The sequence below is a fragment of the Egretta garzetta genome, unplaced genomic scaffold (assembly GCF_000687185.1).
Source record: "Egretta garzetta isolate BGI_Z169 unplaced genomic scaffold, ASM68718v1 scaffold47, whole genome shotgun sequence".
In the NCBI taxonomy this organism is placed as follows: Eukaryota; Metazoa; Chordata; class Aves; order Pelecaniformes; family Ardeidae; genus Egretta; species Egretta garzetta.
In genome coordinates, this window is record NW_009260179.1 from 384,784 (window position 1) to 397,028 (window position 12,245).

Consider the following 12,245-nt stretch of genomic DNA (forward strand, 5'->3'; position numbering starts at 1 on the left):
TGGTTGTAAGCCTCTCAGGTCAAAGACTGCGTTTGTGCGAATCGGTGTCACTTGGGTGCCGTTGGAAGGGAACTGGAAGGGCTGTGTAATTCAAGGAACTCCAGTCGATTCACCCAGGCCCGCAGCAGCGCTGTGCCAGCTACCCCGATTTCACCTGTACAGGTCACACAGAAGACAGACGTTGCTATCAGTTCTCTTTGTGTGGTGTTCACAGTGCAATTTCTAAACTACGAGGTGTGTAACCTAAGCGATGGCTTCTGTTCACAGGCAGCCCTCTGAAAAAGACAAGAGATCAAATACTGTACTGTACGGTTGAAGTCTGAGGAGACAAAAAAATCAAAGTACGAAGTCCTATGTTAACTCAGGAAATCAAGCTCTTCTTCTCTCTGGTTCCCTAAGCCATGCTGAATTCTAAGAGTGCAGTTTAATATCCAAAATAAAAACAATGTGCTGGTGAAACTACACCCAGGAGTACTGGTATAGGCTTTCTGCAATTCCATTCTGCTACCCTAATAAAAATTGCTCTCAAAGGCTTTGTGGCATGGTTTTATTTTCAGAGACATTTGGGGTTTAGACTTTTTTTCTAAGTGTCCTGGTACGATGGTATTCATAGGCAGTGCTCTGAACGTGGTGTTAATTTGAATGTGGTCTTGTCTTTAAAGCTTTGATAGAACCACTGGGAAACTTCCTTCCTTATCTCCCTATGTTTTATGCAATTGAAAGGTTCCTTATTTAGAAGTCTTTTGGTAGTTCCTTATTTCTCCATTTAAAACCCCTTTGAATTTAAAAGAAAATTTGGGGTTTGATGCTGTTTGATTAAAAATAGGGAATTTGCAAAATACCTATTTTTTGTTTGTAACATAGCACTAACTCGGGTAAGCCTGCTGTCGTGTTCGCAGTGTTCAGCTAGCGGAGAACGCATACAGCGGTCAGCAGGCGTGCAACGTCCCGAGGGCCGCGGTCAGAGCAAATCAGTGGGTGAGAATACGGAGCAATTTAACTGTTAAAAATAAGGTTTAAAAATATCCATCAAAATACGGTCACGTTACATAAAGAGCTGAGGTCTGGTATTAAATAACGGGTGTTGCAGTCGGGTTGTCCCTGCATGTGAATAAAATAGCATCGGTCACTAGGTGGCATCTGGGGTCTAACTGTGCTCTGGAACTGCAGCAGCTTCCTGCAGCTCTGCTATCTCCCGTGTTTTTTATTCTCCTGCCCTCGTAGCAGGAACTTTGCCGTCAAACACCGCTGGGACAAGCTTCAGAAATGGAGTCATTCCCGAGGGTAACTGCTGCTCGTGTCCGCCTTGGCTGCTTGCTCCAGCACTTGCACACGGTACAGTGGATGGGGTTTGTTTTTTTTTTTTCTAAAAAACAAACTTGTCATACATCAAATTAATTGTGACAATAATTTAGGAAAGAACCTGGAAAAGATATTTTGTAAAGCATTCTTGGTGGTGTTTTTCATATTTGTACAGAACAAAGACTTCCTCAGGGGTTTTATAGGGAAGGTAAGGCGGTTCCTGTTAGAACAGGCTCTCCCCTCGGTCCGGCGCAGTGAGAGCAGTAGGTGAGTGGGGTCAGCGTGCTCCCCAGCTGTAACTAAAACCAAAAGCCCCCTAAAGCATTACAGTAGAAAAAGGCCTGAGTTTATTTTTTTGCTTAAAAGAGCAATTATCATATCGACATTTTTAATATTAAAAAAAAGAGTTAACCAGAAATGATTACATTAAATAGATCACTTTTGTGCAGAAAAGGGGCATAAACAATCTAGAACATTTTTCCCATGTGGATGTTAGACGGCGAGTGACAGGGCGACCGTTAAGAACCCAGTTAAATGTATCAGTATTGCTGGGGCTTGTTGAAGCTTTGATGACAGGAATAAAACCAGACCGATACCAAGGACCTGCTCTGCGTGGAAGCTTGCTCGTAGTCAGTGCGCCGCCATCCCACGTGGTTGTCGTCAGCGGCAGTGGGCAGCGCAGGAACAGTTGCTGGTGAGCGCTCGTATGCAGCAGTTACTGAAACAGCAGATGGGTCAACAGTTGCTGTTCTTGCAAAGTCATTAAAAAAAAGAACCCCACCCTCTCTGAAGGGGCTGTGGCTGATGTTCCTTTCCTATGGTGGCTCAATGCCAAGAGACAATGTAAGTAGGAAGAGCCATAGTTCCCACTGGCTGAGGCTGTGCGTGGAGCGTGGCTGCAGGCACCACCATGCTGAGCCCGTGAGCCGGCTGCTCTGACCCAAGAAACGCTGTGACGTAACATGCCCTGTGCCCCTCGCCATTGATGGGCAGGCACGAGGGGAGGGGAAGGGACCATGGGTGCTTTAAGAAAATCAAACACTGAAGGTTTCTGGGCGTCCTGTGAGCAATCTATGCCGAGCAGTTGCCCCAAAGCACCACTTGCTCCCCAGCATCTTTCTTTTTTAAGTCCAAAAAGAGAAGTGATCAGAACCCCCAGGGTGCTAAGTGTGCAGCTTAGTCTCACAGCAGAGGCTTCGTGTTGCTCGCCATTGCAGTGGCAGGAACTGAGCCCTGGGAGGAAGGCCGGGCCTCGGCTGCCACGCTGTGCCGGAGTGGTGTGCGAGTGGGTGACACACAAGGTCGCATTCAAAGCAGATGCTGTGGCCTAAAAACTGCCAGGTAGGGTGCTGCCTGCAGCTGCTCACCGGGTGTTGTTCTTCTGTGACCATCCTAATGCTGTTCCCAGCTCCTGCCAGCTGAACCAGGAGGTGTTACACTGGTAACAGTGGTCTGGCTCCTTGGGACATTTGCAACCGCCTGTCTTCAGAGCATGAATCGCTGTAGGTATGTATGCTTGTTTACTTACAGATCTTTGAATGAACAAAGCTGAATGTTCCTGGTTTTGTAATGGCTCTGCAGCTCTGGCTTAATTAATGTCTGGAGTTCGTGGAGGCGCTCCCAGGACTGTGAGAAATCATCTGGTCCTTCCCCACAGCCGCCGAGGGGTGGGACGCTCGGGTACCCTGGATGGACCATCAGTTCAATCGTTACCGTCCTGCTCTGTGGCGCCAGGTGCGTGGGCAAGGGCGCCTTGGATGTGAACTCCACGATGGCAGTGTCGATGGCACTCCAGATGTTACTGACAGACATGTTCTTTCCCATGGTACTCAAACCTATGTAAATGTCTGGCCACCTGTAGCCCGAGGAGGGAACACCAATATTAATGCTAACGAGGCAGCTAGAAAAAAGTGCGTTACATCCAATGGATTAGAAGCAAAACGTACCTAAAACTTAAGGTAGAAAGGCGAGGAGGGAGTGTTTTAAAACTCTTAGCTATAAACAAAAGTAAAACCAGAACTACAAGCCAGTAACGCTTTTTCTTTCCTTATCGAAACCAGGATACATTTAAAGCAGCAGTTCTGCAGCCTGACAGGAAGTCCCAGCAGAGCCCCAGTACCAGTACTGCTATTATTGCTGTATTTACGTGTACTGTGTCACAGCACGAGCGTTGGTTGGCATCTGTGAGCTTACAGGTGCATTTTGTTGGCACAAAAGGGAAGAGCAGAGCTAAACTGAGAAATACCACGCTATTAAAATAACTTACTATTGCTAGGCCAATTAAAACCTGAATAATCACCTCTCAATAATAGCCCTCGGCTAAGTGGAAACAAAAAAAAAGACTGAAATAAAATGGAAACCACCCTGCTAACAAATTTTGCTGGGATGTATCAAAGAGCCATCATAAAAGACAAAAACACTGGCCAAAACACCATTACTCCTGAAGACCATACAGCCAAGAGGACACCTGCTAGGGACTGTTTCTTATGTAGCTTCAACACAATTCTTTGTTCAAGTCAACCTCAGTTCTCCCAGAGTGGCACGCACAAGCCCAGGAGGGGCAGAATGAGACAGTTTTTGGAAGAAACCAAGGCTGGGGTTGTTACCTGCTTGATCAAGGAAGAGCCCAGCTGAACACTCAGCTCTGAGAAGAGTTTGCAGGACTTAGGAAAAAAAAAAAATTAACTTTTTTTAACTGCAAACTGAGTAAACTTGCCAACACCTCGTCGCTATGCAGCAAGCACAGTCTCACACTCTCCAGCGTTATAAACTGAACTCCAGGGGCTCAGTGCAGTACCTCTTTGCACAGATGCCGAAATTAGGTTGCAGTATTGGGTTCCCCATGACTTCAGCTGACTGCACTCTTCTCATTTTCCCAGGTTTCCTCGCGTTAAGCGTTTCTTATTTTAAGAGTCCGTCCCTCCTCGCCTCCCCCGGCGCCGGGAGCAGAGGCGGCCACAGCTGCGGGCGCGGTGGGGCTATAAAGGTGCAGGTCCCGGGCAGCCCCAGCAGCTCCCCGGGGAGGTGATCGCCGGAGCAGCGGCTTCTCAGAGGGAGAGCGACACCACCCCTGCCCCTTCGGTAGCGCGGGGAGCCCCGGAGCGTGCGGGTTCCCGCTAAACTCCCCTGCGCCGTCCCTGCCCTAAAGAGGGGTTACTCTCCCCTGATGAACTGTGTGTGAGTTGCTGTGCCCTTCTCTCAGAAATGCACTGTTTGAGTACAATCTGTGTGCTCTGGGGGGAAAGAGGACAGTGAAATGCCGGCCTGCTGCTGGTGTTCAGAACAACTGAGGTTAAAAAAAAATTCTAAGAAAATAATTTCTTCAGTAGACTGAGAAAGTAATGGAATCTGCCCAAAGGACAGGTGACTGCAAGGGTCTTAAATGAAATGTGTTTCATCTATAAGATGCTACCTGATTTAAGCTTTTCTAAAAAGTATGTTATTGGGGGGAGGGCTGAGCTTTTGGGGTTTGGCCCCTGAGATGCAGGACATGGACAAGACTCTGCTTAGAGCAGGGATTGCTGCCATGGCAGTGCAAGCTCTCTGAGCTTCTTGCCTCCCTTTAACAACAAACACTTGTTTCTAATTATAGTTTCTTTCCTGCTACTTAAAACCCTTTCTCCACTATTCCAGGGAGATGAAAAGTTATTTTTTGAAAGGCTTCTCTAGATCTTTTAAAATTCCAGTGTTGATACAGTACTACAGCCTCCTGCAGCCCCAGATGCCTGCTAAATCCCTAATGCTCCTTCACTAGAAAGGCTGAGAAACACACCTTGAAAAGAGCAATCCCTTTCAGGTGGGAAGCGACTCAGCTCTGTTCACACAAATCTGCTTACTGAGCCCTGGTGCCCCCAGCACTTTTCTGTTCCTCCTGAACCTTCTTGTAAGCCCCAAGGTGGAAGGAGAAAGGTGGTGTTCCATTCTGAAAAGATGCTATTAGGAACTGGTAAGATCTTAAAGCTTTACTACAAAAAGGATGAGTAACGCCTGTCTTACCTTATTCCATGCCTTGTAAACACATCCACTGTGTTGAAAGAATCTTCTTCTACTCCCAGATAAAAATCCATCAGGGATGGTGGAATCCAGTCACAGTTATGAAGGCCTGGCTCTATTGGGACACGTGTGTACTTAATCCCATATTCCTCTAACACCTCTGCAAATACGTGCCTGACCTCTGTAAGTAAAAACAGAGACACTTTAGTCAGGAATTAGGTAACCAACTCATCACGTCCCCTGAAAGCTGTTAGCACAGCGAGATCTTTCCTTTCTGTGTTTAAGAAAATATAATCCCATTTGGCTTCTTTTCTGCTGAAATGGTTTTCTTCATCTGGGTGGGAGTCTCTCTTCTATACTGGAAACATTACTCCCTCAACATCTGCTATAGGTGCCTTGTCTCCCCTTCAGTGCTGAGCATTTAGTCCAGCAACCCCTTCTAAGTTAGTGGCTCTGCTCCTAGAGTGCACCAGAGGCAACTGCACTGTCAAGAACAAGTTCTTCAAGTCCCAGCACATCCAGATTTGTTGTGAAGGTAAATTGTCAAGAGCAATGTCATCCAGAGGCAGCTAAGTGTTGGAGTGGGGAAATATGGATTTTTTTTATTTTTTTTTTTCTCGCTCGGTTTCCCATCTCGGTATCGCAATGCCCTTATTTGCAAAACAGGGACAAAGATACTTGCCCACCTCTGTAAAGTGTGGTGAGACCTGCAGACAGAGATTGGTGTGGAAATGTCACTGATGGGATGGAGTTCTCCCAGCACCTGAGCTAGCAGCTTTCCCAAACTCTGGCATTCCAGTTTAAACCAGCCAGTCTGCTGCTGGCCCTGGCCTGCCTCCTACAATGTGGGTGGGAGCATGGAATTAGGATGTTGAGGTGAATTATCAGTCCTTGGAGTAAAAGGTGTAACCTGGGCGATTTGTGCCATTAATCCCCTTGCACTGCTATGGGAAGACCCAGGTCCCCAGGCAGCCAGTTTGGGCCGGGGCAGGACTGTCTCCCCAGGGCCCAGGTGGGAACATGCAAACTGCAATTGTAGAGCAAGTATCTTACAGTGAGGTTTATTGCCCAAGCAGGGAGCTGTGGCCAGGGAAGCCCCCTCTGAGCTGCCTCTCCGATGCTCTCACCTGCTCGGTGCTAGGAAGAAGAGGATTCCCTTCTTACCTGGGAGGACGTGGATGTGCTGGTGCCCATCCATGTGAGGAGGTAGGTGACCTGTCAGCTCACGGAACAGCTCCACCTGAGCCTTCAGCTCCTGCTTCACCTGCATAACAGAGAAGGGTCAGAGCAAGACCTGTCAGCAGGCTGATACCAGGAGAGCACAAGGGGGCTGCTGGAGACCTTGCTGGCCCTGGGAGGCACAAAGTGCTGTGATGTATAAATGCACATGCAATGCTGGTGGGTTTCCCAGAACCTCCCCTAGGCATGGGTCTCTTTATGGTACTAGTTATGTGGGTGGTGCCGATACTGGGATTTTCTAAAATACATAGGATATCTGAATACCCATTTTCCTTTAAAGTGGATGGGGAAATGGGTGTTCATATCCCATAGGCAGTTTTGATCACCTGAACACATTCATCCTTGCTCATGGGGAAAAACAAGCTATCTCCCTAGAGAACAAAAGCCTCTCACAAGGTGATGAAAAGCCTACTGCCTACTTAGCACTTTTCTGGTATTTTCCCTTTACTGATCTCTAGGTTCTTTGTAAATACCTGTTCCAATGCCTCTTTTACCCCTCAGATTAGTTAACAGGACATTAGTGTATGCAGGCACTGAAGCAGGGAGGAATGTGTTCTCAAAGGCTGCAGAGCCTTTGGCAGAATTAGGCCCAAAACTCCGAAAGCCAGCTCCAGCTGCCCAGGCAGCACAGTCAAGATTCATCTCTAAGCTTACTCACAGCTGGGACCTGGGAAAGATCTTCAGCTGTTACATGCTGGGATAAGTGCAGGCTGATCTGTATCGGGAAAGCAAATTTCATGGTTGCATGTGACTTTCTCCTACCTCTGACATACGCAGGAGACCTTTTGATAGAGCTGTTCTGAATCCCATTTTCCCATGGAAGAATCCATCTTGGTTGAGCAGAGAAGAGTTTGTCTTGAGTACCTCGCATACAGGAGAGCCCTCGGAGAGGTTGGCATGCAGGCCTATTGGGATGTTATATCTGTAACAGGAATGAAATATCTGTTAAGCTTTGCACTTCTACCTCCTTTACTGCGGCCAAAGGGGGATATTTCAGTGAAAGATCTATACTGATCTAAAAAGTGGTGGTGTGCTCACTGGAGTATGTCTACATATCTCTGCTCTTCTAGAAAGTAAAGTGGAACAACACTAACCAGAGCAGAATATCTCCAGGTAATAATCCTGTGCAGTCTGCCAAGGGCCAGTCTGTGAGACTCCCACAACTCTGTTCTCACCCTGACTCCTGTGGAGAGAGCAGCCAAGGGGTATCTCGGGCTAGATGCTATAACTGCATTAAAATCCTATAACTGCACTAAATGCTATAACTGCATGCTACTAGTGACTGCCCTGCAGTCACTACTGACTAACAGAGAAATCTGGACCTTGCAACCCTTTTCTAAAGCACTTCATTAGCCCTTGCTAGGTATTCCCTTGAGTTGTTTACCCTTTTAAAGATACTACATGATGAGACATTTGAGTTTTACTTTGACAACTTCTAAAGCTGCTCTTAATTAGAATCCAGTTGTATATAAACAGTGCCCAAGGCAGCTGTTATGGCAACAGCATAGACTACAAGTGTAAATAGTGTCTGAATTTTAAGGGTTTCCTGGTCCAAGAGGCTGCAACTGAAATAGCCCACAGTGGCCAGGTTTCGATCTACTGGTGCAGGTGATCACTCACTGAGTGACAAGGCTAAGCTGTACAAAGTAGCATCTCTCTGGAACAGATGGATTACTGCAGGGAGGTTGACAGTGTAAGCGTAGAGCTTTGCTAAAGAATCACAAGGGCACAATTTCTTAAGTAGTTGCACTCTGCAACATTAAAAAAAAAGACAAAAGAGGAGAATGAACTATGGAGAGCTAGTGTATTTGCAGCACTCCTCTCAGCCCTGGGGCTTTGCAGAGTGCTGGTGTTTCCTTCTTGGTCTGTGCAATAAAAACAGGATCTGTGAGTGCTCAGATTTGTCCTAAGTTTCATTAGTGTTTCTGGAAATCCTCAGAATCAGTGGCCAAAATGATTCTTTGAAACTTTTTCCAAGACAGCCCCTGGCCTCTGGCTGACCCAGTAAGTAAATGACAGAACTGCAATGTTCTTTCTGTGCTACCCAATCTGAGTCATGGTGCAGAGTTAATTTCAAGGCAACAAGTCTGTGATGCTTTAAATCCTTCCTGGAACTTCTGCATGGAGCTGCTAAAACCGGGCATGGTCTGTCCCTGTTACAGCCCTTGTACCACAATGAGGAAAACAAAAGCAATCTCCATTTAGGCAAAGTATGCAAAACCAGAGCTTCCTCTTCTGTCTGCTGCCCCGAAGCTGACTAGTGAAGCACCAAGTTACTGGAGACAGAAGGATTGTGGATGGATTGGACCAAGTCAGAGTAATTTAGCTCCTTCAGGTCCTAAGGCTTTAGCCCTTGCAGGACTGAGAGTCTTTTTTTCCTGGCTCTTCGATGTCTTGTGCTCCAGGTGAATGGTGTAGTCTGTTGCTAGATAGTGCTCCTTCTTAAAGACCTAAATGTTTTGAGTCAAGTTGTATGGATAGCTCTGTGAAACAAAATGAGTCCATGTCTTTCCAGTCCACTGGGAGCTTGAATGTTTGCTTAATGGAGCAAAACAGCCTCTGGAAAGAAAGGTCCTCTCTGGCTTTTCTGATTTGGTGATTTCTCTGCAGCAGGGCCAGATTGTGCAATTGATGATAAATGTTCATCTGGTTTTCATACATGGGGCCTGAGAACATGATGTGCACACTAACTCCTTGCTAATACAAGAACTGGAAGATGCTGTCATTGGGAGTGGGGACCCTCAAGCAGGCAGCTGATGGCAGGGCAGGAGGCAGCTACAGTGCAGAAGGGGTGCTGTGGCAGGAAGGCTTCCCCTCCATTCTGTGACCTGCTGTGTACCCTGCATGAGCCCAAAGGCAGTGGGGGAGCCTGTGGTTTTGTTTTGGTGTTTTTTTAGAAGTCCACCCCAGATTCTTTATCATGTCTCTGGGAAGCTCTGACTGCATCAGCTGACAGCATTCTTTGTACCATAGCCACTGCTGTCTGCAAGAAAAAGGATTCACGTGTTACCATGAATCAGCAGATGGAAGACTTTTTTTGTTGAGCACTCTCCTTCTCATGTGTTGTGGGAGGGCAAGAAATGAACAGCTGAGCCTCTCAGTGTTGTCTCCCAGGAGCATCGAATGAACTACCTCCAATTGTGCAATGCCTCAAATGCTGCAAGAGAAGCTATTTCCAGGAAAAGGCGAGCCCCTCCGACAGGTGTGGGACACCAAGGAGCCAAGCACTGCACTGCGTAACATTAGAGCCGCGCCTCCGCCTGAGCTGAAACCAGCCCCAGAGCTGTGGAATGTGCAGAATGTGGAAGTGCAGAGAGAGCTGGCCTTGTTCTCTGTTGTAAGGGGAGACCCTGACTGTAACATTAGTGCATGTTTCAGAGCTTTGGCTAACACCAGCTGAATATCTTAATAGTTTTCTCTTAGAGTTAGTCGTGGCTGGTTTGACAGACTGTCCATGCTGAGGCACTTAAAGAGGAACTGCTAGTGTTTAATGGCTCCAGGATACAGGGACTGAAACCAAAACTCAAAATGCAGCACGTGAGATGCTTGTTCAGAAATATTCATCTGTGGGAGATGCACAGAAGCAGGCATGCTGGGAAAGCTGTAAGGATATGGTAAGGAAGACAAAGCAGGAGGCACACCAGGGTTCTGCTGCTAGCTAGCATTTTCCTGTACCTAGGTATGTGCATTTCCTCTGGATGCAACGAGCCAGATGATGCTCCTATTCAGCACCAAGTGTCCTGCTGCCCAGTGTTCATTCCTAACAGTCCTGAGACTGCATGAGCACCTGAAGTCTTAAATGCAATGAGATGAAAACATGAGCAAAACTTAAAGCATTATAGTAACTAGCTGGGCTGTACCTTGGGAGACAGGGCTCCAATCATTCTCTGTCCTGACCAGAGGCTTGGGATTTAAGACTGAACCAACAGGCTTTTTTCCTCACTGACTACTATACCCACTGGACTAACTCTTGCTCCTGAGTGCCTCTCTCCACTGAAATGTAGCTTCTGCAACCAAACAGCAATGACAAGGCATGCTGTATTGCAGAAAAAAAAAAAGGCAGGGAGAAAAGTCAAGTTATGGGAATATCCTGGATGGGTTCTTCTTTCAGAGGGCAGATGACTGTTTCTGCAACACAAACATACTTATAGTTGCCCACATCTTTCCAAAGACAGTAAAGTATCTGCTATTTTATTGGCTGAAATACTGAAGCAGAGACCAGCAGCTCAAGCAGCTTATATAGCATGTGATGCCACACTGAGAACAGAGCTCAGCTGTTGTGGCTTTAGCCTCATACCCGTTCCTCTGCCTAAGTCCTTTATAGATGGGACAGGGTGAGCCCTGCTGGTCATTGCCAGTCAAGTCTAACCACAAATTGCTCCACCCAAGATTCAAAATAAAAGGATTGGCATTGAGCTTCAAGCAACAATTTATTTTCTGCAATAAAAGCACTGCAGTAACAGCTACTGTTGCCAAAACAAAGCGATACTGAGGAATCTGCTTGCTGTCTCTACGCTAATTTTGGTGGGGTTTTTTAAGCAGCAATGACCCTTCTACAATCTGTTTGGAGAGGCCTACATCTAGGTGTTTGCAAGTCTGTCCTGCTGCCCTAGAGAATGCACTGACATGAAGCAGATTTAGCACAAGGGTCCAGTTCACTCCTGACAAAGCTGAAGGACAGTGTCTACCAAGCATGTGCTCCTATAGCATAAGGAGCATTAGACTGGGCTGTCTGTGAGCTTGTTGAGAAGAGGTTCAGGCCAGTAGCTTCTGCAGCCACTAAGGTTAGTTCATTAGTGATCAGCTCCCACTCAGAGAAAGTTGGCTGTTAAAACCAGCCTGGCTGTGTGGTTCTCTGCTCAGCATCTGCTGGGGCGGGAGGGAGATACCCTTACAACCAATGCTACAAGGGGCAATAAGGAATTTAGTCTGGAAAGATTAGAGGCAACAAGCCCAGACCAGTTATCCGATAGAGGGAGGAAATACAATCAGCTAAACTGCTTCTTTTTCAAGTAGTTGCTTGTTTTGCCACAGGAGTGCTCTGAACAAATGTCTCTGCCTTGGCAATGGGCTTTTGTGCAGTTGCAATCCCTGTTCATTCATATCCTTAGCAGTAAAGGGTCCCTGGAGACTGTCACTATACTGAGTCACTCTCTTTAAAGTGCCCACCAGCTTTGTGCATTTCTGAGCTTGGTGGGTGGATCAGTAACAGTGTCCTGGGTCCTGCCTGGCCACGGCACGGACTCTGTGCAGTCCCTAGGTTCCTGGGAGCAGTTGAAGTGGTTGTGAGAATTATGTGATTCCTCGAGCCCAGTCCCAATTGTCTTGCTGAAGGCTGCATGCTCTGGCATAAGCATGGGACTTACCCTTTTCCTTGATGGGTAAACAGATACCAGCTTCAGCATCGTGTTTGCATCCTTACCCAGGAAATTACTGGCTCATCAGGTTTCAGCCCAAGTGTGACGCAATTAAGAGCCTCATGTAAATATCTGTATCTAGACATCCTGCTTCAGTAAACATCCAAGTGTCTGAAGCCAGACAAAGCAAGGCTGTGTTTTGTGTGAAAAAGTGCACCTCTTGGTTTCTCCATGTTAGCATTTTCATACTTTTTTCTTTTCCTCACTTTTGCTGTTCAGCAAACTGTAAGATCTAATTGTCTTTCATCAAACAGCATCTTGTCTTGCTCCATGACTGCTAAGGACTTATTCCTG

At 46.8% G+C, this 12,245-nt stretch overlaps 1 protein-coding gene across 1 annotated transcript in view; it reads right to left on the reverse strand.

The window, feature by feature from the left end:
* Positions 1–1,575: 1,575 nt before the first annotated feature.
* YDJC (YdjC chitooligosaccharide deacetylase homolog) overlaps positions 1,576–12,245 on the reverse strand; it is a 15,159-nt gene continuing 4,489 nt past the window's right edge. The window contains exons 2-6 of the mRNA XM_009641806.2: positions 7,297–7,456; positions 6,460–6,559; positions 5,299–5,476; positions 2,831–3,157; positions 1,576–2,020 (exon numbers count right to left, since the gene is read on the reverse strand). Of these exons, the coding sequence (XP_009640101.2) occupies positions 1,963–2,020; positions 2,831–3,157; positions 5,299–5,476; positions 6,460–6,559; positions 7,297–7,456 (823 nt within the window). The 3' untranslated portion in view covers positions 1,576–1,962. The remainder of the gene's footprint in view (positions 2,021–2,830; positions 3,158–5,298; positions 5,477–6,459; positions 6,560–7,296; positions 7,457–12,245) is intronic.